This window comes from Puccinia triticina, chromosome 13A (assembly GCF_026914185.1).
Source record: "Puccinia triticina chromosome 13A, complete sequence".
In the NCBI taxonomy this organism is placed as follows: domain Eukaryota; kingdom Fungi; phylum Basidiomycota; class Pucciniomycetes; order Pucciniales; family Pucciniaceae; genus Puccinia; species Puccinia triticina.
This window is the reverse complement of record NC_070570.1, coordinates 1,866,911-1,892,345: the sequence shown is the minus strand read 5'-3', so window position 1 is coordinate 1,892,345 and position 25,435 is coordinate 1,866,911. Positions and strand designations below refer to the sequence as shown.

The 25,435-nt window shown below is 42.3% G+C and overlaps 3 protein-coding genes across 3 annotated transcripts; 2 read left to right on the top strand and 1 right to left on the bottom strand.

Moving 5' to 3' along the window:
- Positions 1-745: 745 nt before the first annotated feature.
- Positions 746-8,165, top strand: PtA15_13A182 (uncharacterized protein; the record flags this gene model as incomplete). The annotated part of the gene is made up of 10 exons (XM_053162354.1): positions 746-1,523; positions 1,595-1,833; positions 1,907-2,240; positions 2,313-2,609; positions 4,724-4,985; positions 5,051-5,245; positions 7,007-7,189; positions 7,265-7,443; positions 7,502-7,792; positions 8,077-8,165. The coding sequence occupies 10 exons, from the start codon at positions 746-748 to the stop codon at positions 8,163-8,165; spliced, it is 2,847 nt and encodes a 948-aa protein (XP_053026338.1).
- Positions 8,166-13,139: 4,974 nt separating this feature from the next.
- PtA15_13A181 (uncharacterized protein) lies at positions 13,140-15,692 on the bottom strand (the record flags this gene model as incomplete). Its single annotated transcript, XM_053162353.1, has 11 exons — positions 13,140-13,728; positions 13,804-13,903; positions 14,006-14,087; positions 14,178-14,315; positions 14,375-14,455; positions 14,566-14,619; positions 14,706-14,761; positions 14,871-15,108; positions 15,244-15,349; positions 15,481-15,538; positions 15,626-15,692. 11 exons carry the CDS (start codon positions 15,690-15,692, stop codon positions 13,140-13,142), a joined length of 1,569 nt encoding a protein of 522 aa, XP_053026337.1.
- A 7,571-nt stretch (positions 15,693-23,263) lies between these two features.
- PtA15_13A180 (uncharacterized protein) lies at positions 23,264-25,322 on the top strand (the record flags this gene model as incomplete). Its single annotated transcript, XM_053162352.1, has 2 exons — positions 23,264-23,318; positions 25,066-25,322. The coding sequence occupies 2 exons, from the start codon at positions 23,264-23,266 to the stop codon at positions 25,320-25,322; spliced, it is 312 nt and encodes a 103-aa protein (XP_053026336.1).
- Between the last annotated feature and the right edge of the window lie 113 nt (positions 25,323-25,435).

Genomic DNA, 25,435 nt, shown 5'->3' with positions numbered 1-25,435 from the left:
GGCTGTGAGCATTGCACACTATGTATATATTCAATTTGTTTCATCCACCTGTGGCCACTACATACTAACATACTGTACCGAGGTATGTAGGGGCGGTTTAATACACGCTAGAGGGTGTTTTTTAGTGTGCGATTCTAGCAACTCCAAAATCCCCAGACCTCCCGCAAACTCCAAAAGTCGGGCCACTCATTTTTTTACAAGTCGGCGGCCGGCCTACCGGTCATATGATCCCCCTACTGCAGCCAGCCCACAGCACATCACCCCCGTCATCACACCTCCACTCGGCACTTTGTCCGGCAGACCACACCCCATCGGATCACCCGGATTTCCAACCGATTGTAATATTTACAGTGCCCAGTCTACAGTCTATCCACCGTTCTAATTCAACTCTCATAAATCAGAACCGTGCCAAGTCCAACATTAGCGTAAGTCATATCCTCCCAATAATTTAACCAAAAAGGAACTGTAGTTGATTTAAACCCACACAATTTTCTGCTTTTCTTCAGATCAAACAACCTTACACCACATATTGCTGACTCACAAGCAACACCGGTAGAATATTGCTTCATGTTTTATGATCCCACCAGCACCCCAAATAAGGCAAATTTTGACTGAATGAAAATAAATTTCTTTTCCGCTTCCATCCAGATTGAACACACAGATTATCTTCAAGCCAAACGATCAATCACACCTCCAAGAACTCAAGCCGCACTCACACATCTTCCACTTGCCTCCGCCATCCCAAATGGACTTATTTGGATACATGTCTCAGTGCCCGTCCTTGCTTTGTCTAGATGACGGATTTGAACCATTTGAACTCTTGCACCGTGAATATAGCGCTTCCGATCCATTCGAAACTGTTGTTAATCAGTCAAATGATCTGTCTCACTACTATCCAGACCCATACCAGCCATTGAACCCCGACCCAAACCTGCAGTATGGAAGGCCCCTCAGTCAGGTGAACCCCCGAGGTACCTTTGAAATACCGTTGGATCCAACGAATGGTCTGACAGTGCCAGCCCACTTTAAGCCGCCAGGACCAGCTCCGTTACCTCAGGACGGCCAGCCTATGTACCATACTGGACAACCTGATTTATCTGCACATCGTCCTCCAGCCACCACTAGCGCTGCAAACCCCACAAACTTGGCAGCCCACTCAAACTCAGTACACTCGTGTACCACCAGCCACGAATCCAACCCTGAAATCGCCAAACTAAAGCCCCCTCCACGTGCTAAGACTGCAGCCAGCCTAGTTGAGAAAGCCGATCATATGGAACTCGACCAGCTCATGAAACTTGTCGCTCAAAATGCTCAATATGCTTGTCTTACAAGTGAAGACAAGCTTGAGCTTAACTCTGCGTACAAGGAGTATCAGCAGAAGCTTTACTTGATAGCGTACAAGAACAAGCTTGAAATCGGACCGTGTTTACGATATGTTGGCGAGGGGGCAAATCCCAGAGGCTCGACCACCTATAACACTTTCTGCAAGTACGATCCAGTTGCTAGGAAGGCTTTTAATGATTGTGCGCTTTCTTGGTATCTTCCTTGAATTATTGAGTTCGGAAATTCACCGGTAATATTTTTTTGATTGCAGCAAACATGCATCCCGATGATCGTAAGCGTGAATGCGGTAGACTTTGGAAGCTAGTAGATCCTGCGACTCAGAAGAAGTGGAAGGATCCTGACTTCTTAGAATCCTTTTTGGGACAAGACAATCCAACTGATGGCATCGATATTGCAACCAACAACGAAAACGCCTCCACATCTTTACTTAAAAAGCACAAATCAGCAACCTTTGATTCGGATTGCTGGGCTCGCAAGGTCGTTGCTGACGTAAGTGATGCCTTGATTTAATTCTGTTTGTTTGGTGTGTTGCATCTGATCGTCCCTTTTCTCATTAAGAAAGTTGAAACAGCTCAGCCGAAGGTTTGGTACTGAAGGCTTTCTGGTTGTTGGATTGCAAGGCAAAGATGCCACTCTAAAGTTCAGCGGGGGCAGTCATCTAGGCAAATTTTTTCTGGATATGTACTCGACTGAGGACGATCCGGTTTTCAACTTTGTTGATTTTCTTAGAGGTCAACACGTCATCAAGAAGATCACCGGCAAAGAATCTACACCAGTTGTAACAAAGAAGAGACCCCGCACACAGAACAAGCCCTGTCAATTGTTCACAAAACACGACAAAGGAGAAAAAGAAGCCAACATTGATTTCATCCGAGCCAAACTCAATTCTGCAATCGGTAAGCTTCTTCTTTTGAAACCGTGTATGTATGTAAGAAAATTTTTATCAAATCCACTCTGCTTTTATCCAGAAAAGGCAACGCATGGTCAATGGATCAAAGGATGGCCTGGTACTCGCACTCAATGGCGACTTTTGAAACTCAAAGTCAGTTTGCAGGTGAAGGACAACGATTGCGGTGTTACCCCCCAGCACTTCTGTAAGCGACCGGGGGACATGGGAGATAAACACGCCCAACTTGTTGTTGAAGCGTTAGAGGAAGATTGGGTCCAGCTCATTGGCCCACCCGCTCCCAAAAATAACGCTCTAGGATTCCACGTTGATGGTCAAACTCTCGAGGGTGACACTTCACCAACCATAGTTTCTGTAGGTAAATGTGATGTGGTCCTGAAACCGCTGAAGTCAAAGAGGAAACAAAAAGCGGCCCCAAAGAAAAAACGCAAGCTTGGTTCTTCCACCACTTCTGACTTGGAGAAATCTGGCGAAAGCAGTGAGGAGGAGGATGAAGATGAGGTAGAACAAGCGGAAAAAGGTTTCGAGGATGATGAGGAGGAGGACAGTGATAATATGGAATAAGTAGTTGTAACCTGTCTTTTTATTCTTAGATAGTCTTTGCACTGTGTAAGGCATTTTTAACCTTCCTTAGTGCAAGGGTTGTTCTTTTGTAGTCAATTTTTTTCTAATATTCCTTCCTCTGTCCAAGGCTTGCATTCTAAATATCACTATATATACACAACTGACTAGCAAAACATGATGGTCTTTTTCCTCCAATTCAATAATTTTTATACTTCTATAAAGAATATTAGATAGAGATAGAACAACCCAACTATACATTTTTTCCCTCAGGCATAATGTTGACCACTTCTCCCAAAAAAAAACAAATTCTAAATTGTAGATTGAGCAGATCTGGTATGGGCTCAGTCTGGGCAGTTTGGAAAGAAGGGATATGCTTGACAGCAGTGATGATCTTGACAAGTCCACAGTTTTGCGGGGCATATTGCTGTAAAAAAAAGACTATTGCAGAGGCACTATTAAAGGCACTATTTGCTGTGGAAAAAAATCAAGAAATTTCAAGAAACTGCTGCCAGTTGACATGCAATATTATAAAGGCGCTTTTGTAATATTGCATCTCAACTGGCAGCAGTCTCTTGACTTTTTTCACAGTGATTAACAGTGTCTCTGACACAGTTAATAGTGCCTCTGGCACAATAAACAGTGTCTCTGACACAGTTAATAGTGGCTCTGGCACAGTAAACAGTGTCTCTGACACAGTTAATAGTGGCTCCGGCACAGTAAACAGTGTCTCTGACACAGTTAATAGGGGGTTTCAAAGTAGACCCGTGCATGCATGCAGGTCACTTTGCATAACCCGGTTTTGCGGGGAGACTGCAAGTCGGCGTTCAACATTTGAGTTGAACACCGGTTTGCCTTGCCTTGCAAGTTGCATGTGCGGTTCTACTTTGAAACCCCTTAATAGTGCCTCCGGCACAGTAAACAGTGTCTCTGACACAGTTAATAGTGCCTTGCCTCTGGCACAGTTAACAGTGTCTCTGACACAGTTAATAGGTCCTCCAGTGAGTTTTTTTGAAATTTCAGCCAATCTGGAGGAGTATCAGCAAAGTTGCTAAAACCTCAGACATAAACCGTCCTAACAGATAAATCCCTGTCCTGCCTGCATTTGTCCAAATCAATCTAATAATGGTTTTTGTGAAGTGCCATCTATAAAATAATTATTATATTCCTACTAAATGTGATGCAACACAGTGTACTGTTAGTATAGCAGCAATAACAGTCCGCCAATGCTACCACATCAGAAAAAACTGTTAAACACCATAAAATGTGTCCTGTCCGATTCAAGAATTTAAAGTGTATATTTTCCAGTCAAAATAGCAGTGTATGTCAATTATTATTAATCTTTTCTTGCTCCAGTCAACACATGATTTCTTTGTTCATGCACATTAAATTAATTTATCAAAGACTAATCCATCCAATTGTCAGTTCAGTTGGAAATCAAACACAAAAGGGATCACAATATCCAAGTACACCCTTTCCCTAATAACAAGGGTTTTTGGCAAAACCTCTTGCTCAATCTAAGCAAATCTCTGCCGTCCTATGTAGCCTAAGGAATAAAATTCAAAATTTTGAATAGAATTAGTCATGATACCCAGTTGCTTTTAACTTCAAAGCTGTTGGGACTGATGTACAAGTCATTCAGATTGCTCCTTTCCCCACAGTGAAAATTTGATTAGAAATTATCCATTTCTGCTTGGTATAGCTCTGGCAAGCAAACAAAATTGAGCAATTATCTTTGAGAATTCCAGGATACATAACTGGTGCAATGTATTCAGTTCAGAAGATCCAGGAGAGTACCATTGTTGATATTTGGTTTATGTAGCTGATCATAGTGTACAAGGATGGGATTATTGCGCGTTTAACTTGGGCTGGGTTTTGACAATTATCCTCTCTTACCTTCATCGCCCTCAGCTCCCTCGCCCATCCGGATCCTCCTCGCCGTGTCTATCAGATTACTTTGCCGTCTTTTTGCTTTCTCGGCTTCTCTGCCGCTGGCTTCATCGGTCTCAACTAACTGGCACAGCCCTCGGCTCGATCAACATCGCTTGTCTGCAATTTCCCCGGGCTTCATCAGTATCGTTTATCTCGATTTTTCCGCCTCGGTCACCAATATTCTTGACACCTCTCGCAACTTACTTATCCAGCCAGCTTCAGGTACTCAGCTTCCAAACCGGTGAGAGAAATGGCCAGGCGCACAAAGATAAAAAATCCACGCGAACCTCGCTCCCAACGACTCAGACGCTCGCAGAATGCCGCCCTGAACGCAAGCGCATGGTCTCGACTACGCAGGAGAGAAATAATTGCTTCAGAAGAACCAGACAGGATTGAAAACTCAGAAACAATGCAGATTCCTTACGATCCAAACGACGAGTCTCAGCGGCAGCATGAAGATTCCGAGTCCGAAGATGAGGAAGAAGACACTACTTCGAGATGGTTAACTTTCGCCGAAGAAGAAGAACAAGAAGAAGGCATTGACCCCTCCATCCATTCCATTCAAGAGGAATATCGTCGACGAGCTAGAGAATTCAACTGGTCATGCTTGATGAAACAACTTCACACCTGGTACCTTACGCTCAAGTTGCACACGAAGAACTGGTCGGGCACGAACGCATATGAAGAATACAAGTCAGACGCATGTAAATGCACAGCTCAGCAGAAGACGACTCGCCCCATTGACATGGTGGACATATACGGTATGTGCCTTTGTTTTTTCCTAATCAGCAAGATCATGCCCAGTTATGATGACCATCTTGACACCTCCCTTCACTTTTATCAGCACAAAGGCGGAGGCCGGTTGAATTTTGTAAATGTACATATGACGCAGTCCGTCTATTGCGGCTCGGTTATCTGGCCGGCTCCCCGCTGAAACCTCAAACGGCGTTCTCGCTCCCTCTGCTGATCTTCCACAACTCGCTTTGGAACAACTGCAACATTGGGATGTTGCCTTTCACAGTTGCACTCACTGAGTTCCTCGAGCCGCGCTCGGAGCGACTATGTGTCAAGGGCAAAAAACACGTAAGTGATGATTACACTGATAAAAAAAGATGGGAAACTAAATCATAGAAAAACCCTTTGGTAGGCCCGAGATATGCGAAAGCCCTTCTCAGCCGCAGTTGATCTATTCCGTTCACTAGAAAGGAGGACAGACGACTTGATGGACGAGGCGCTTAACCTGACTGAGCACGACAAATTGGCAAATCAATCATGCCCAGCTTGCTTTGGTCCGAAGCCATCTAACGACGCTGATTACCCCGCGTCCACACGGAATCGTCTTGTCGTATGCTTGGATGGAAATTTTCAACACCGACACCACGCGAAGGCAAGCCGCGATTCTGAGACTCTTTACATGCCCAACATTTTCCTATCCGAAGGTTCAGTCGAAAAAATGACCGAAGAAATCCGGCATATGGAGCTTGTTAATAAGCCGCCAGCTCAGGTGTGTGTGTTTGTGATGACGTGTTTGCTTGGCATATGAACTTCTCTGACTTGCACTGGCCATGGTATTACTAGGCGGATCGATGTGCAGATGCTCATAAGGCTGCCGACGATAAGAGGAATGAATCCACTTGGAAGGGGTGCGACGACACCGGGCTCATGGGATGTTGCTGTTGACATGATGCAGCAATCTCCTTGGCAAATATCTATAAGTCTGGCGAGCTAAGGGCCCTCCCTTTAGCATTGCTGAAGAAGTTGCTTGGTGTGGATCCGGATCGACCGGTAGGAATTTTATACGATATTGGATGCTCCCTTGATAAATATATCAAGTTGGTGAGCTTGATTCGCTCGCTCCCTTCCAATTCTGATTCATTTCAAACTTGAACTAGAAATGATGCACTACATCTCTCATCTACCAAATAGCGTGGTCTTCTACCGGATTTGATCAAGGGCGCAACGTTTGGAACTTCAATATTTCACTCGTATGTCCACAATTGGACGTGCCAGTTGGATTATAATCCTCGCTTGAACAAGGGGTGGGGGCTATCTGACGGTGAAGGGTTGGAGCGAATGTGGTCCTATCTGTCAACGCTGGTCAGTTCTCTGAGATACGCAAGTCGCAATCACCAATTTTCCGCACTCGGGCATCGATTAAAATACCACAACAAAAGAGGGATGAAAAAACTCGGTGAGTTTCTCTCTTTTATTTGGGATTAGTGACCCTCTGACCAGACATTTTTCAGTCTATTGGCTGTCCAGGAAGTTCAAATTAGCATCAATTCGACGCAGGGAGATCCGTAAAGAGCTAGAAAAGATCTTATTGCTCGACAATCCTTTCAAGGCAGGCCGCAAGTATACAGTATCATATTTCAGGAAGCAATGGAACCACCAGCGAACGTTTCGAGCAGATCACACAGATGAAGAGCAGGAGCGAAGGGAAAAGTTGGTCAAGATTTATGAACATCGAGCAAATCTTGAACTCCTAAGGCAAGTATTTCCTTAAACTCCCAATTCTAGAGTTACTGCTGAGCAAAATCAATGCAGAGAGCGCCTGACGGATCCGGACCTTGATCTTTTATCGGATGCGGAGGTCAAGAAGATTTCTGATAAGATCGAAAAGGTGTCCAAGAAACTCAACAAAGATGCTGCGGAAGCTGAGGCATTGGGTATTGATTTGCCTTCCGGGGAGGAAAATAGTACGTTTCATTTGATTGCAGGAAGCAGCTTGAAATTGATTTCTGTTTTTTCTGACAGGCGATGAGCAACGGCTGCTCCTGCTGTTATGGAATTCGAAAAATGAATTATACACCCAAGCTGTCCAACTCCGAGCAGAACGCCAACCCTTATTGGATGCGAAAAAACTTGGGACTCGTGTGGGGACTGAGCTCAAAGAAAAAATCCTCAAAGCAATGGGGAATCGCCGCCCAGCAGTCGAACGATTACTTGACAAGTATAACAAACTGTTTGCTGAATACTTGCAGAAATTTCCGAATCAGCAATCAACCGACTCATCCCACTATCCTCTTGATTACAACACTTTCTCCAGCTGGCCCCTTGATCACCAATTCTGGAATGACGGGTTGTATTTTCAGTCAAAGGCCCCTTGGGCAATCGAGCCAAATGTGCGAGCGGGTATAAACTGTGTTCTTATCTTGGACAGAGTCCAAGAAGAGTTTGAACTCATTTCTCAAGAGTTAGCGAGGGCAGTAGGTTGGGCAATCAGTTACTATACTCATGTGGAGAATGTAATAACAGAAATGGGTAAACGTGTGTTAGAATGTACATTTGCTGTTGGATACATTATCTGATCTTTTACATTCTTTTTATAGGTATCACTCTGCTCGGAAACCAACCGGAAAATGTAGATGTGGATCGTTTTGACAGCACGGCTTGGATCGAAGAGATCGACTCCGAGTAATTCGTAAAGAGCTACGTTGTCGACAGACTCTTCACGCAGCCTTGGTTGAAGAGTGGCATTCACATGTCCCATGGCTTGCAAATCATTGTCAGCCAAGTGAATACCGCACATCAATGCTCCGCAATTGGGACAACATGCGGACTAAAATGGGCTTAGCAGAATATGCAAGCTCATCAAACCTGCCTGAAGTAGATGTTGAGTTGGAGGAGGCAATACTCGAAGTGGGAGCGGACGATGGGGAGGATGCTGAAGAAGATATGTTTCTTAATACCGACGCGGAGGATGACGGCACTGATGATGATTAGGAGGTTGATATCACTATTGCCGGCCAACAACTCATTTTGACTCCCTTGACTTTCTTTGCCTGGTTAAAACATTTCAATATACATGCGTCTTCTTGACAAAAATTTCATTCATCCTTTTTTTACTTTCAATTTATTTGTGCTTTTGCCACACTAATTATTTCAATTCCCCATAGTTTTCACTTTGTTCTCTGAGACAGAATAGTGAATGAAGTGTCTTGTAATTTCATCATAAATATTATGCGCGATTAAAGACCAAGCAAAACAAAAATTGGAACTTAAGATTGAAGACTTGTATTTGTTGCAAAGGAGGGTTTGGAAGGTGGGTTAGAGTGTTTGTGTTGCATTGACAGGCAGTAGTGCATGTGGAGGTTTTCATACATGTATATATCAACCGGTGATGTGTGCCACCGTGGTGGTTGGCAGTCCGGGTGATCCGTGTAGTGTGTTCTGCCGGACAAAGTGCCGGGCGGAGGTGGGTGTGATGTGCTGTGGGCTCGCTGGAGTAGGGGGGTCATATGACGGGTTGGTCGGCTGCCGACTTGGAAAAAAATGAGTGGCCCGATTTTTGGAGTTTGCGGGAGTTCTGGGGATTTTGGAGTTGCTGTATTAACACACTGAAAATCACCCTCTAGCATGTATTAAACCACCCCTACATGCCTTGGTATACTATACTAGTATGTAGTGGCCACAGGTGGTTTCATCCTACAAGCACAGGCAACATTGTAACTGGGAGATAGAGAACGACATCCAACCTGCAAGAACAGCGATTTAACAGAAATAAAAATCAGCAGTAAGAAGGAAAAGAAAAGCAATAGATATTCATAAATAGTTGGAAGAAGAAAACTCCTATATTATCTGACAGTGGCATCAAATTATCAGTAGCATGTGTGCATGCACCAGACATCCAAGTTGAGGGGATGCTGCCAATGCATGAAAGTTGAACCCCCTACACACTCCATACTTCAAACTACCATTTCTGCCAATCCGTACAAATATGTCTTCTGGAAAAATTGACATGTAGAACCGTCAGATGAGATGAGTAACTGTTTTTTACTCTTCAGGCATGAACAAAGAATCAGGTGTTTTTTTAGATATCAAAGAAATTGGCTTGTAGAATTGGTGTCAGGCTTTAGCTGGCAAGCAAGACCCAGTGACCTCTTAAGCAGATAGCTCTGTGTTTTGGTACACCAGCTGCACTTGTCACAATTTTCACACTCATTTCACCCTTTTATTCACATTTCACACTCATTGATTCTTTCATTGACATAGCTTATATATGCTTGTATCCAGTCATCCTCATGAAGCATGATATATAAGTTGAGCCCTTGGACTCTATTGTTCCCTAGACTTTGAGAATAGATGATCATAGGACCTCATTTTATTTACTCATTCCTCTTGAGCTAGAAGATACATCAAACAATCACTACTTCAAGCATTCTCAACCCTGTCAAATCAAAAAATCACTGCCTGGATCCTTGATCCTGAACTTCTCAAATCATCAAAGGCTGGGCATAAACTCTTTGGATTAGATTCAACCCCATCTACAACTCAGAGCCAATTTCCAATCCCAGTAAAATTCCATCAAGTGGATTTTTCATCCTCCCATGCAGAGTAACCCGCCGCTGACAATTGGACACTTTGCCACTATTACTGTCTCTATAGACATCTAGAATTGGTACAGTATGTGGGGTATTCCAACCTTGAATTTTCAATTGGGATGGCTGAACCAGCTAGCAACAATTATACAAAGGCCTCAGACCCTGGAACTTACTGGAGTTTATTTTTGCGGCTGCCTTGTATCAATCAGCCCCACCAATTGAGGGGATTGGAGCCAAAGATCCAGAGGCGCTCTCACTCTGGCATCACATATGGTTTATCTCTCAATATATTACTAAAATAATCATGTCTAATAGCCATCTGCATGACAAAACAAAATCACAAAAAAACCCAAACAAACATTAACACCAAGTTGATCTCAAGGTCGCCCCAGACCCTGGGGTCATGCCCTGGGCCCTGTTTTTTGGGGACACCCTTACTTCAACCTAATCTTTTTAGCTTTCATTATAGCTTGGGTTCTGTTGGCAAATAATCTGGGTAAATTTTCATCATTACACAACTGTTGAAAGGAAACAAAACCTATCAGACACTACTTCTTCCTTGCTCCTTCCACTGTTTGTTTTTAAACAGAAAACATGTAAATACTGATTCTCATTCTGTTTGTTGATCTCTTATTTTATTAAATCTGATTATAGATGCAGAGAAGGAGAAATAAAAATTAAGAAAACATGAGAATAACTTATCATCAGAAATTTCATACTCCATCTTCAAAATTTTATCCAAACAATCAAATTGGTATGAATGAATTTGGTGTGATTTTTATATTTATCTCATGATAATCCTTCTGTATACATTCTATAATCAGGTAGAGGTTTGGTATGTATTAATACATAGAAGAGATTGATCAGCATTTTTCTTTCCAGAATTTTGCCAAATTTCCATTTCAACTCAAAAAGGCAACATTTGCTTGGCAACCAAGCAGTGATGTTTCCCGTTTCTCTCCATTTCAAGCTGGATGATTGTCACAGACTGGATATAAAACAAGATTAGATCCAATTCAATGAAAGAGACGGGTAGGTGTCTTATGGTTTTAATGAAACTTGAAGTTGCACCAAAGGGTTTGAAAAGGTAAAACATGTTATTTGAGTGGATTGATAGAATGCCAGACACAAGCAGGAAATAGTGGAATGGCCCAAGGAAGAAGGCAGAAAATTTTTATACTGTGGATAGTTTCCAAAGCAGAACTTAGATGCATTCATCAAGAGGTAAATTATAATGGAATAGGACTGCTGTAGCACATACATGGCAAGCTATTCAAACTTTTGGGTTGGTGTATATATCAAGGAGACTGTGGCAAATTGAAGAGATATAAACAGAAAGATTGAACTAGATTAAGCCATGTTGAACATAGTGAGCCAAAGTGGAGCTTTATCTGACATACCTCAGCCTTCTCTGGGGACATGCTGACGCTGCCCCAACTCATGGTCAAAGTGCATTTTGAGCAGCGGAAACAGTATTGTGCTGTCTCACTTGCTAAAGGAAAAGCGGGTGCATGGCAGCGGGTGCAAGGAATGGGGGGCTGTGTAAAGTCTCATTTCAAAGGTCAGGAGATCTTCCTTTCGATATCCCTATTAGCCCAGCTGAAATCAAGCCAATGAACTGACCCTTTGGAGTCCGTCAATCTGTGGGTTTTGACACAAAGAACTACTCTCAATTGAGTCATCCTCAGATCCACAATCAGGACAGGTAGAAACTTGATTGCGCCATTTTGTGATGCAAGATTCATGAAAAGTGTGTTCACAGGTTGGCCATCTATATCCGAGGCGCTCTTTTTTGCCATTAGGCCCATTAGTCGCTCGACAAATCAGACATTTATTGCTGCTCTGGTTTGGCAACTTAAAAAGACAAGAAAATAAAAGAAAATAAAAGTTATCAGCTTCTTGCATGATTTATAAGATTGGAGTTAAAGCTCACATCACTTGATTCACTTGCTGAACTTGAACTCCAACATTTCAAACGATCCACAAAGGATGGTTTTGTTCGGAAAGACCCAGAAACAAGGCTAATTGCTGCATGAAAAATCTTTGGATAAATAGAAGACAGCCAATTTTAGCACACCACCAAACTTCAAAGAGACTGGAGAAATTACCAGAAGGAGTTTAATCAAGTTGAGAACCATTTGGGCAGGGCAAGTATTGGGAAACTAGAGTAAATTCTGGTCTTTGAAAGAGCTTGGTAAGATGGAATTAAGGCCTTTTGTTTTGTCGAGCAACATGGCATACAATGTGACGAAATTTTGAAACATTTGTACCATCATTAACATTGTGTAGTCAAAACAGAAGATCTTTAAAGTATTGGCGCTTCGATGAGACCGAAGGAAGATTAGAAATTTGGCCTGTAAAAAACCTACAGACATGGTGAATATAGTTGACTGCGAGTCCAATAACACAAGCCTACAGTAACGAAGATTCCTTGGGAGAACTATGAAACAAGTGGACAAGTCGACTCCTGCAGTACAAAAGGGATGAATGATTGGGCTTGATGATGCTACATGCAACTTACAAGTATAGCGCAGCATCAGAGGCTATTAAGTCATTGTCCCAAGTATGTATGATTCATTGTGAATTGTCAGAAGAGTACATTGTCATAGGGTTTGGCTGTTCATTTAGACTATGAGCTGATTTCCATATATTTTGTATTTGGATGTGGGAGTATGTAGGTATAAATCAGAACAGAGCAGTGGATTCTAGTGGATTGGTTGTTGTTTTTGCGCAATTCTAATCTTTTGTATATTTAAGACACAACAGATGTATGCATGAACTTGGCACAAGTACTATTGGATGATGTTCATGCAGATGACATTTGTTCTAGAAAAATCTCATAGATTGGTGTCAGTCAACCCATCGGACTTGGTCATATATGTGTTTCTCTTTCATTTTGGGGCGACATTGCACAAAAAGACCGATTGTGAAACATTTGGGACAATGTGGAAAGAAAAATGTCTAGACATTAGAAACTACATTCATTGATCATCATCATCAAAAACACAAAGGAGGAAATAAATTAGTGTGACAATGAAGAATGAAAACCAGGAAAAAAAGAGCAAGGAAGGTCAAAAGAGTCCAGCTAAATCAGCAAATGGATCATTGGCCGGCGGTTTCGAAGCGGGTGTTGCGTTTGGCTGGGTATGCTGGGGTTGAGTAGAGGGAGGAATAGAGGGATTTGAAGGGGTGATAATGCGATTAGGAGCCGAAGCAGCAGTAGGGTTGGAAAGAAGGGCTGCTTGATTGAAGTTTGAAGATGATGAGGCGGAGGGTCCACCGAGAGAGATTGCCCCTGTTGCATGAGGTGATATACCCTGCGTGATTGACGAAGATGATGAAGGAATCCCGGCACCCCAAGCGTGAGAGTTTTGAGGCGAGAAAAAGTCATTCCGAGCTTGTGAGTTTGGAAGTGTTGTCGAACTTGTCCCGTGAATAGGCGTAGCATCGAAGAACAAATTGCTGGGTAATCCGCCGGCCCCAGTGGCGGGCTGGGCTGTCTGATCTGAGAGCGACATGGTATCTAGTAGACCATCTACTAAGCTCACATTTCCGCCGGTCTTGTTTGTAGGTGATGCGCCTTCATCGGGATCATCGAAATCAATCAAGCTGACTTCCTTGGCCCGAGTCTTCGCCGTAGCGGTATCCTTCCCAGCAAACCTGATGATATCATCGTCGAGTGGCACAATAAGCACGTTGTTGCGTTCAAGCAGCCAAATTAATTGTGACACTTACGCTGGATTAATTTCCGCTGTAGCAGTGAAATCGCCAGCCTTGAAAGCAATGTAGCGCTCCAAAACATTGTTGGTCAAATCATTAATGAGCAGTAATCGATCTGTAATAGTATGAGAGGCATCAATGTCTTTTGTTGTCTTTAGCTTAGACATCTTAGACATCTATTCTTATCTTTAGCTTGGACAGAAGTTGTACTACGTACCCATCATGTCCGGATTGTCAGCTGATTCATTAATCCACTTCTGCAATTTAGGTTGAACCTGTTTACATTTTTGGGATAGTTGCTATTTGGATTTGCCCCGAAGATTGGACATCCCAAATGTCAGACAAATGAATCCATCCAGACTTAGGGCATTTGCAAAGATTCAACTCACATCGAACGCGTCTCCCTCAACAAACTTTTCGCCTGGCTGTGCGTTATTCAACAATTCATTCAACAATAGCACCCTCGATTGCACACGATCCAATTCCTTTTGCATCTGGGCTTGATAATCCGGTTGTTTGTCCGGCTCCTGAATGATAAAAGATTTTAAGCCGGTCCTGTCTATTAACGCGATGATAGGGGACATACCGCTCCCGCCATAATTTTCATCAACTCCTGCGCCGCGGCTAGATCTTTAGGAGTACCTCGCCGGATCAGCTCTTGGAGTTTCTAGTGTCCAGTGGGGTTCAATTAAAGGCATTGAAATCATATTTAAATTAGCTTTGAGTAATTGGCCCGTCTACGTTGGTGTTGAAAAGTAAGAAGTCGTAAGCTTTTACCGCAGATTGTGCCGCTCGATCCTCTTCCTCAAGTTCTTCCGCAGATTTGAGTCTCTACAGATCGTTAAGGTTCGAAAAAGAGTCATCCCGTTAGCTGTTTTATGATGACATCTTATTTTTAAAGGGGAGATACCACTCACATCAGACTCGTTTAGCACTTGAGCTGCCCGCCGATCAACATCTGGAAATCGATATCCTGCGTGTGTATTGAGTGAATTAGCGGGATTAATGCCCGAGCTAGAGCTGCGTACGGATCCTTCACATAGTTGGGATCGAGTGGTGAAATCTATTGAGGAACTGCTTGCCTTTGTAGCTAAGAAGGCGGTGCATGTCACGAATATGGACCAAATCCTCTTTATGCTTGCTCGTCACACAAATCGTCAACTTCCACTCGTGGATTAACTCTAAGATTTTCTGCATCGGTGGTGGAGGGAACACTGGAGGCTTTTCTGGGAAGCGGCGAACAAGTTCATTGAGAAATTCTTTCGTTGAGACTTGCAGGTGGAAGGGATAACCACAATTTTTGACTAAGATGTCGAGGAGCTGGAAATTGATTTTTTGCACCACAACAATCGCAGGTTGAAGAAAGAGCAATTGAAAATTCCGAAGCGTAGTGGGGCATAATAGTTAGCCGGGGTGCTCAGATGTACCTAATGAAATTCACAAGCGAAAACATACGTGAAGGGCCAACATCGAAACGTGGGTATTCCTCCGATTGACATGCTGTAAAGTAGCCATTGCCGCTTCACGGGGAGTATTGGCTTTCTTCATGTTGATCAAATCTCTAGACGATCCGGATGAATTTAAGACATTTAACAATCAATAGTTTTTGTCAGTGATTGTGTTTCTGCAGTATGTTGTAGAGTGGCTGGCTTGAAATTTGCAGGCAATAAAAACATCGATTCAACAACTGACGCAATCTCCAGATTGAGGGACATGTTTGGTTGGCTGAGCATCGGGCTACAAGCACGCTCTGAGAATATGATTGGGCAAATTAAATTGAAGAGGTAGCTACAATTAGTTCAGTAAGGTGGAAACCCAACGTACAAGTGAGACGTACCGATATAATTTTCCAGGAGCGTGGGTTGGCCGTCCAGGCCGGACCGAGCCGTTCCGGAGCCGTACATGATTTGCTACGCTGGGACGCCTGGGATGGAAATCGAAGACGAGAGGTGATGACGTTGCAGCTGGAGTTGGGAGAGTGAGAGTGTAAAGAAATGCAGCCGGGATGGCATCAGAGTCAGATTCGTTGCCGGTGCTTCGGGTTTCACCCGAGTCGGATACCAGCTGACAGGCATAATGTCACAAGGCATCCTGTCGAGGGGCCGGGGAGACACCCTTACGTGATACCCGGGAATTTCCCATTTTGAAACCGCTGTAGTTTTGGGCCCCGTTTGGAGCCAATATAAATATGGGTGATATAATCATTTGTAAATTCAATAAAAAAATACAAAACTCAAGATAAAGAGTCCAATTTTTTTTGTAGGAAACCTACAATACTGGTCTCATCAAATATGAAGTCAGATTTAACTGATTCAGCCATCTTCAGCACCATAATACCATTTATGGTGTTCAAAGTTGGTTTGCATAATTTTATGCATGCATAAATCATAAAATCATAAAATCTTTTTTGCAGGGGATATGACTGTCTGATTATGTAATACAAAATTTCCTCACCAAAATATTTTTATGATTTTATGATTTATGCATGCATAAAATTATGCAAACCAACTTTGAACACCATAATTATATTGCTTTGTTTTGGTCAAAAGCAATATAATGGTACTACAGTACTGAATATGGCTGAATCAGTTGAATCTGACTTCATAATTGAAGAGACCAGTATTGTAGGTTGCCTAGAAAAAATATTTGGAGGCTTTATGTTGAATTTTGTAGTTTTCATTGAATTAACCAATGATTATATCACCTATATTTATATCGGCTCCAAACAAAGCCTTGATTTTTTGGAGAGAACCAACTGTTTGAAACCAACTATGTCAGTATGTTCAATTTTGCAAATTTTGGCATAGTGGATTGAAAAAAGTTACGCAAGTAACATCTGCAGCCATTTGTGGGGGTTTTGGATAAGAAAAGTCCAAAATTGATATTCTGGTTACAAGGGGAAGCCCCCAAATTTGGGGTTCCAGAGGGTGTTAAAGTTATAGGGGTTTGTAAATCACAGGAGGTGAAAGGCAAAAGGGTAATGTGACAGCTCATAGGAAACGGATTAAATTCTTCAAAACTTTGATGTTGCAATTCCTGGGTGACTATCTGCATAACAGAAACCAAAATTAGTGCAAACTGGTGAAATAAATTCAAGTTTTTTGAAGAAACCAAAATTAGTGCAAACTGGTGAAATAAATTCAAGTTTTTTGAAGAAGAAACAAAATTTGTGCTGGAAAGACAATTGTCGGGGAAATATTGATGAGGGAAATTCATAAACTCTGAACATGAGAAGAAATTGCTTTCAAATGCACTTTAAAGGCAGTCCAGACTTGTCTGGGTCAGATAAGAAAGGAATGCGAGGGATAGCTACAGAATCATTAACTCTGTTACCTGATATGACTCTTGCGTGAATCACATTTGGACCCAAGTTTTCCACAATCAACCTGGTTCCATTACAAAGTCCCATTGTCCAATCAAGGTTCCTGAGCATTATTATTGGCACTCCACATTTCAGTTGAAGAATATGAGGTGGGGAACCTGAGATGTTCAACCCTTTGATATACTCTTGCAAATATAGGTTTTGGGGATCATCTTGCACAGAATCAAAGCTTGTGTAAGCTCTTCCCTGAGATGGAATGGATTCTAGAATTCTAGAGTTGATTTGTTTCAAATAAATATTCTTTCAGTCTTATGAGATGATTCAAATTTTGCTCCTGAGAACCCCCATGAATGACCATAGAAGTAGGTGGGTTGATTTTGCTGTTTTATTGAGTGATACCTTCACATCTCCAATGGATAAAAGAAAATTCTGAAATTGAGGATCCCCTGATGCACACATATTGGCTTGAAGTTATATGATATTTTGTTGAAAGTATCTCCAGCAGTAAGAGTTAACAATGCTTGCATCAAAAATCTGGGGACATGTTCCCTTCTGCACCACTGGTAAAACCTGATGTAAATAACCTCCAAGTACAATTACCCTGCCACCAAAGGGTTGATCTGAATCCATCAAGTATTGGAGTAATCTGTCTCAGTGTTTACCAATTCAAGGGCATGTCTATGTGTCATTGGGGCTTCATCCCAAATGATAATCTTTCATTGCTTCAACACATCAGCCTTTTGAGAATTTTTTGTGATTGAATAAACTGAATTTTGCAGAAGCTTTTGAGGAATTCCAAAATTCAACTGAGCAGTCCTGCCATATTCCATTTTCATAGCTGCAATTCCTGTGGGTTCAGAGAGAATATAAATTAAGATGGTATGGTTGGGAAAATGAGAGCTCACCACTTCCTGCACCTGTGATAGCAACTATTTGGGTTGATCTGAAATTTTCCAGTAAGCAGTTGTATCAGAAGGTCTTTCCAGATCCCCCTGGACCATCATTAAATAAGCAAGCAGGTTGTTCTGAATAACATGCATTGATGATCTGATCAAAGGCTGATCTCTGCTGATTATAAATGATTTGCATTGTCAATTTGAGATATCCACATGTTGAAGACCATTTTGTAAAAGGATTCAATTGATCAATTCAATCATCTGATTTGTCATGAGTGCATCATCTTGAAATTCCTGATGGCTCTCCAGTCTTCAGTCATGTAAGGAAGAATTCCATAAACACAGAGGGTATGAAGGTTGAAATGTTGCTATAAGTATGCCAAATAAATTTTGCAAATAATTTGGCATCATTGTTTCATTTGCTTTGGCCATTGTGGCTTCCAAATAATGATCATTTTACAACAGACCCTGGGCCAAAGAAGCTGAACAAAAAATGTTATAAATTTGTCTTCAAAATTTACAAAGATCCTCAAGAGAGGTTGCACCAGTGACATGATTGAGTATTAGCCGTAAATGCCATCTTTCTGAATCAGAAGGATAAACTGCAGAAATTCTACCAATTCAAAAACCCCTCTGCCTTGGCTTCCATTCTTTGCTTGTGGGGTGCCATGTATAGTACTGGACGTCAAAACAAATTATAGAGATAAGTTGCAGATGGTTTGCAAGAGAAAATCCTCCAGCATGCTTCTGGAGCTGCTACCCATCAAGAATTTCTGAATCTAGTCACCCCATCAATATCTTCTTCAACATCCAAGGCTGATTTATCAGAATATTTGTACAGGTATTTGACTGCACAAATTTCTACATTGATGTGACAGTGAAATTTGGCAGATAAGTATGAATTGGAGGGCATGACCCAGCAGTTTTCAATGATAAAGTGGTTATTTCCTCTTGAGATTTTTGGTTCATTGTAAATTCTCCTGTAAAACTGGTAAGAATTTTCATTCATTAGAATTTCAGAGGTGTTGATTTTGGGATTGTTGTTGTGGGTGTTGTTGAAATTGCATTTGATTTGGTTTTCTTGCATAATGTTTGGGAAAATGAAAATCTGGATTAGAAAACCCTCTTGAAAATTGTTGTGATGGAATGGGAAAATGAAAATCAGGGTTATAAACCCTTCTTGAAGTGTGTTGTGATGGTATGTATTCTCTAAAGTGGCTGGTCTGATGATTATCAAAGTGGTGTGTCTGTTGATTACCAAAGTTGTTGTCAAAAATTGATCCTGTCCTGGTAGTTTTGTGTACATGAAGATTATCTAGATCATTATAAATATGGGAAATATTGTTAAACCACCTCTTTTTTGGTATTGTGAAAAGAAAATGAAGGGTAAGAAGATGCTGCAAATTGATGTTGCGTTTCTCTGAATCTAGCTTGCTGTTCCGCAGCATAAGCTCTTCTCAATTGTTCATTGGATTGTTGCATTTTTGCAATGAAAAAAGGAAAGGATTATAATCAGAACGGGGAAGTTAATTGAGGTGTGATGAGGAGAATAGTAGTGGGTGGTGTCTGATGAGTGGATTGGTTGGGGGGAACTAACAGCACATTGTGTTGATTTTTTTGTTTATATAATTGGGGTGTTCAAAGTTGACTTGCATAAAATCATAACACCATAAAATCATAAAATTCTAAGCTGAAAAAAATATGTTGCACCCAAGCACTCAAATTAGAGCAACATTTCTAGAATGGTACATATGAAATCATCACTTGAAAGTTTTATAATTTTATGATTTTATGCATTGGAAATTTTATGATTTCAACTTTGAACACCCTTAATGTGTTAAATTGAAGGTTCAGATGGGTACAATCAGCCATTTTCAAGGTTATAGATGTGTAACCAAGTCTGATGAAGCTGATTGCTTCAACAGACTTGGTTGTTGGTGTGAAGCCAAGTCTGATGAAGCAGAATTGTTGTGGAAGTGGTTATCAATGACATTGAAGACAATTACCCAGGTGTGGATATCTGTCCAAGCAATCTGCACATCCCCAAGGGAACGCTGAACAGAGTCAAAGCAAGTCCGTTGAACGGAGTCCAGGGATGGAGTATAAATTTATGGGGTCCTTCCAGCAGACTTGGAGTTGTCCACTCAGTCTTGATGGCCACAGTCCTCCAGAGAGCGCGAGTATGCCTTGCTGAGGAGGTGTGAAGCGGCTTTAACTTCCTTCACCCAATGGCTGGTATACACCCAACAATCTGCTTGAATGGACTGGGTTATAGATGTCTCACCCTGTCTGTTCAAGCAAAAAGAAAATTGATGCCGGCGTTACATGCATACCAAAACCTGTGTTACAGCTTGCATAGACAGATTTTGTACAGGATATCGACGCCGGCGTTACTTGCATAGACAGATTTTGTATGGGTTTGTTTGGCCCCCAGACCCTATTCCTTTAGTTATATGTAGATAATGAGGATTGATAAGACCCCTTTGTATGGCAGCCTTGTTTTGTGCATTTTGAAAATAAAATGAAAGGGAAGAAAATGCTGCAACAGATCATTTCCTTTCTCTGAATGTACTTTGCCATTATGCTGCATAAGCTCTTCTCAAATGTTCAATGGATTTTTGCATTTTTGCAATGAAAAATGAAAAGATTTGAGAATCAGAATAGGGAATTTAATTGAGGTGTGAATTGATGAGTGGGACAGTATACTCATCAAAGTGGGTGGTGTCTGATGGTCAGTTGTTGGAGTGTATGTAGCCAAGCCTGATAAAGCAGATTGCTTCAACAGACTCAGTTGTTGGTGTGCAGCTGAGTCTGATGAAGCAGATTTGTAACAGAAGTGGTTATCAATGTGTTCACTTTTACCGGTGACACATCTGGAAGCGAGTCCGTTCAAGCATCCAGTGCTGAATGGAGTCTCTTACGGACATGCAGTACGGATGGGTTGAACGGATTCCGTTAACCTTACAGGCACGCCGTACAAAGTTGTGGGCGTGCCGCGTCGCCATCCCGTTCCAGAAGACTGGCACACATATTTCAGAGACACAAAGCTGGCTGCTGAGCCTTGAGGGAGTCCGTTCAAGCAGTCTGATTTGAACTGCAATGGTGATGTCTCACCCAAAGCTGCTTGAACCTGCTTGAACGGACTCCTTAATACAAAAAGAGCTTCGACGCCGGCGTTACATGCTTACCAATGCTGGCGTTACTCGCATGACATAAATTTGTACAGGATATCAACGCCGGTGTTACTCGCATGACAGATAACTTTACAGGTTTGTTTGGCCCCCAGAAGCTATTCCTTTAGTTATATGTAGATCATTGCTGATGTATTGATTAAAATCAATGAAAAATCACTTCTAGAAGCCTTTCAGACCTTCCTCAACCCTTATAATGTAACATAGGAGCAGGAGAGGACAGGGAGGAACTAATATGTATGCACACTATGTTTGCACCTTCAAGCACAAAAACAAGTTGAAACAAAACACATAAGTATGAATTTTTTTCCCTTGGAAGGCAGATTGAAACAGGGTACGTCAGTATGTCCCAGAAGAAAAAATTCCCAGAACTGTCCATTTGAAACAAGTTTCACAGGTTTAGGTAAGTATCATTTCTGCCAAAAAAAACATTTTGAAACAATTTACGTAAGGGTGTCTAGTAGGGGCTTGCCGGGGTCCTGGCAAGGGGGCTTAGGAAAAGCGGGAAATCCCAGATGAAGAAGAACAAACAACTTGATTCAGCAGGAAAGGCAAATTTTTGGCTCATCTATGCGCGGCAGTCTCAGAGTTTCACCCGCTGTATACCACAACTTTCAAATCATCGGTGTGCGGCTTCCACTCCCTTCCCTGCGGAAAGGGTTGGTGGCAAATCAAAGATTTCTGGACAGAGGGAAGGCGTGTCAGTGACAGAAACCAAAATAGATGTGCACTAAAGGCATTGAAAACTTGACCAAGTAATTAGTTAACCACCAATCCAAGTTTTCTTATGCTTTCTGTGCTCATGGCTCATATCTAAGCATTGACTGCCGTTGTACTTGTAGATCCTGGGATGACAAGTCTCATTGATATTGCTTATCATTATATTCACCAGGGGAGACTTTGACGCACTCTCCAGAGAGTGCCAGAGTCTAATTTTATGTTGTTCTGGGTCTGATGTGAGTCAGATGTGGATCAGGAAACCATTGATAAATTATTCAGAAGTCAATGGGAAGTGTGTCAGAAGTGATGCGGAATTATCACAGGACCTTGTGCAATGTTGTATAGAACCATTTAGTTTTCTATGTATAACTTAATTACAATCTGTCATGAAATCATAGTTAATCAATGCCCAACTATTACTCATTTATGGTGAATTTCTGTTGATCAATTTCTCTATGTCAAAGGGGTGCCAAACAATGTAAATGTGACCTGCGGGGGCTTTCATGGCTTTCTGACCAGTTTTTGCTTGTAATGGAGCTGTGAAAGGCGCCTCCAGTGATATGTCACCCTAATGTACGCGCGTACACGAAGGTGACATTGGCAAAGTGGAAAAAAACTAACATGCATGTGCATGGAGACATTGGAAAACAAACAAACACAAGAAGAACTCACAAGCTTATATATTTAAGAAGCCATGATGTCTATCTGCAATCTGGGACCACACACCTCCAAGCTTGACTTTACTCATATTTTCACCCTACTTTCATCCTTTTTTGGCTCAATTCTAGATGATACCGGCCTTCTTTAGGGAAATATGCCAATTCAGATGGGCCTTTCCCATCATTTTAACAGGGATGTACATGTTGTTGATCTGCGGGAGGCTCAACCTGTGATTTGTAACAAACTTAAACATACGCACATGACAGTTACATTAGCAAAGTGAGAGAAATTATCACCCTCATGCAACAGTGGGTCGCTACTTTACTTTACGATAACCGGGCATGTAAAGTAAAGTAGCGTCACTGTGATGATCCCCGATACTCTAACGATACTAGTAACGGAAATTATCTGAGGGGCCTGATATCGTAGCGAGCCCTTTTTTTTTTTTGCTGAAGAATCTGTTATCGTAGAGTGAATGTTTTGGTATAACCCCTGAGTATCAAATTTGAAATAAACGGTTTAACCCTGAGTTTCAGCCCGGGGATTCTCACATTCTCTACCGGGGATAAAATTCATGATTTGGTGACACAGAGGCTTAAAGCTCAACAAGCTCCCACATTGTTCAATCTCCACACCGAAGTCCAGTACTCCCAGCATCCAATCAGCTTGAATCCAGTTTTAACAGCATGACAGCCCCAAATCCTCAATCCACCCGCAAAGACCCCTCCGGCAACAAACTTAGTACCGGGTATGCGACTGATCAGTCAGAAACTCAGAATCGCCGCCGCTCTTCACGTGCATCGTCACTAGTTGTTGCGCCAAACATGGTGGCTGTTTCATCTGACTCGCGGCTCAAATTGACTCGTCCTGGCACCCAAAAACGATCCGCAGCGGCAGAGGATTCAGCGGATTCAGGTCAATCCATTGAGATTGAAGCTCAGTCTGAGGCAGAACCAGTGAGTGACTCTGAACCAGTGGCCGCAGCTAAAAAAACAACCAAGCCAAAGAAGAAGAAGAAGAAAGTGTCGACAATTCCTGAAAAGAAGACAAACACGTCTTCAGCCTCCAAAAAAAAAGTGAATTCTAAGAAGACTGAAACCACGGTATGTGAATTTAATGAATACATTATCATATCTTGTAAAAATTTTGATTGAATTGGATCAAAATGAATCATAAAGCTTACATTTTTACTTGATTTTACTTGACAAACAGGACCATGATTTTGACCAGGATACTGATGAAGGCTCAGTAGTCGTACGCTCGCAAGGAGGCAAAGCTAGGAAGGACAACATCGCGAACGTTGAGGAGTTTTTCTACCCACCAACCTATAAGCAAGGCGATCCCGAGGGGATCAATCTGAGCTATAAATGCCGATGGTGTAACGGTGTCTATCGTTCAAATATTACTTCCAACGGGAACTTGGTTTCCCATCGTGATGGATATACCCAGCTCGGGAAAAGTGCTCGCGGCTGTGTGAACAGAGATAAAGCCAAGCTGGCAGGGACCAAGCTTCCCCCTTCTGTGGCCGAACGAAGGATGATGGAGACCAACCTTAATGGCGACCAAAAGCAGACCGGCATAGCTGGATTCCTCGAAGTCCAGCCACCCTTTCTCAACCGCGTTTTAAACCAGCTCATAATGATATGGCAAATACGTCAAGCACTCCCATGGTCGCGCATTGAGGACCCCTATCTGCGTGCTGCATTTCAATATGTTAGTAGGAAAGCAATTCTATACGGCCGAAGATGGTCCTCGGACGAGTCAAAGGCGCTTTACTCAATGCTCAAGTCAAATGTTTTTACCGAGTTGAATGTTTGTCCGTCCTTGAGATAAACTATTGCAAAGAGATGCAGCTGACAGTTGTGTTACATTTTTGGTAGAATCTTGCAACCAAGTTTACCCTCATCCATGATGTCTGGACAACAAAGGGAAACCGGTTTGCGTTCATTGGCGCCGCGGTGGCATACATCGATGCTGATTGGAAATATGTGGTCCGGCATTTGGCATTAAAGATGCTCCCATGGAGACATGCTGGTCACCTATTAGCGCGTCCAATTACTGCTGTCCTCAAAAAGAACAACCTTTACCAAAAGATGAGTTGCTTATTTTTTTCGTGATGCTTCCTGTTCTAACGGGGCACTTTTTTTTCTGTGTCATTACATGTTGGCTCAGACAACTGACTCCAGCTCGAACAATAATACAATGGCACGGACCATGTACGATCTCCTACATGATAATGTTGCAACAATTGCCGCCGACCTTGGAGTGAAGTCAGCCGAGTTCGCAGATTTAAAATGGCACCCCAAAACAATGCACGTGCGGTGCTTTTGCCACAAACTTGCCCTCATCGTGAATTCGGGACTCAAAGCACTCTCCCTGAATACCCTAACTCCAGCGAAAACCAAGGAGTCTGTTTTGGGATTTTTCCCGGTTCTAAGTAAACTAACCGAAGAGGCGGAGCTGGAGGATACTTCTGAACAATCTGCAGCGGTTAAGACAAAGCCTCCGCATGCCGAAGAATACGACGGAGGGTCCGAGAGTGACTTTGGTAGCGCCAATGAACTGTGTTCAGTAGATGACAAAGCCAGCAATTGTGACAGTGACAACCCTGAACAAGAAAACACCACTTTGGCCGACGAGAATTCTGATACCGAGCTCAACATAAATACCAAATCCGAAAAACTCCGGCGTCTAACTGTGAAGGTATGTACATCATCCTCTGCGTCTGGTTTAGCTTGGGCCTAATTCTTTTCGTGTAACTTCCATGTCATAATTAGCTTGATACTGTTATCAAACTAATCACTCGCTCGGCGGCTCAGCGGGCCAATTTTGAGCAAACAGCCGAGAAGTTGCAGGTC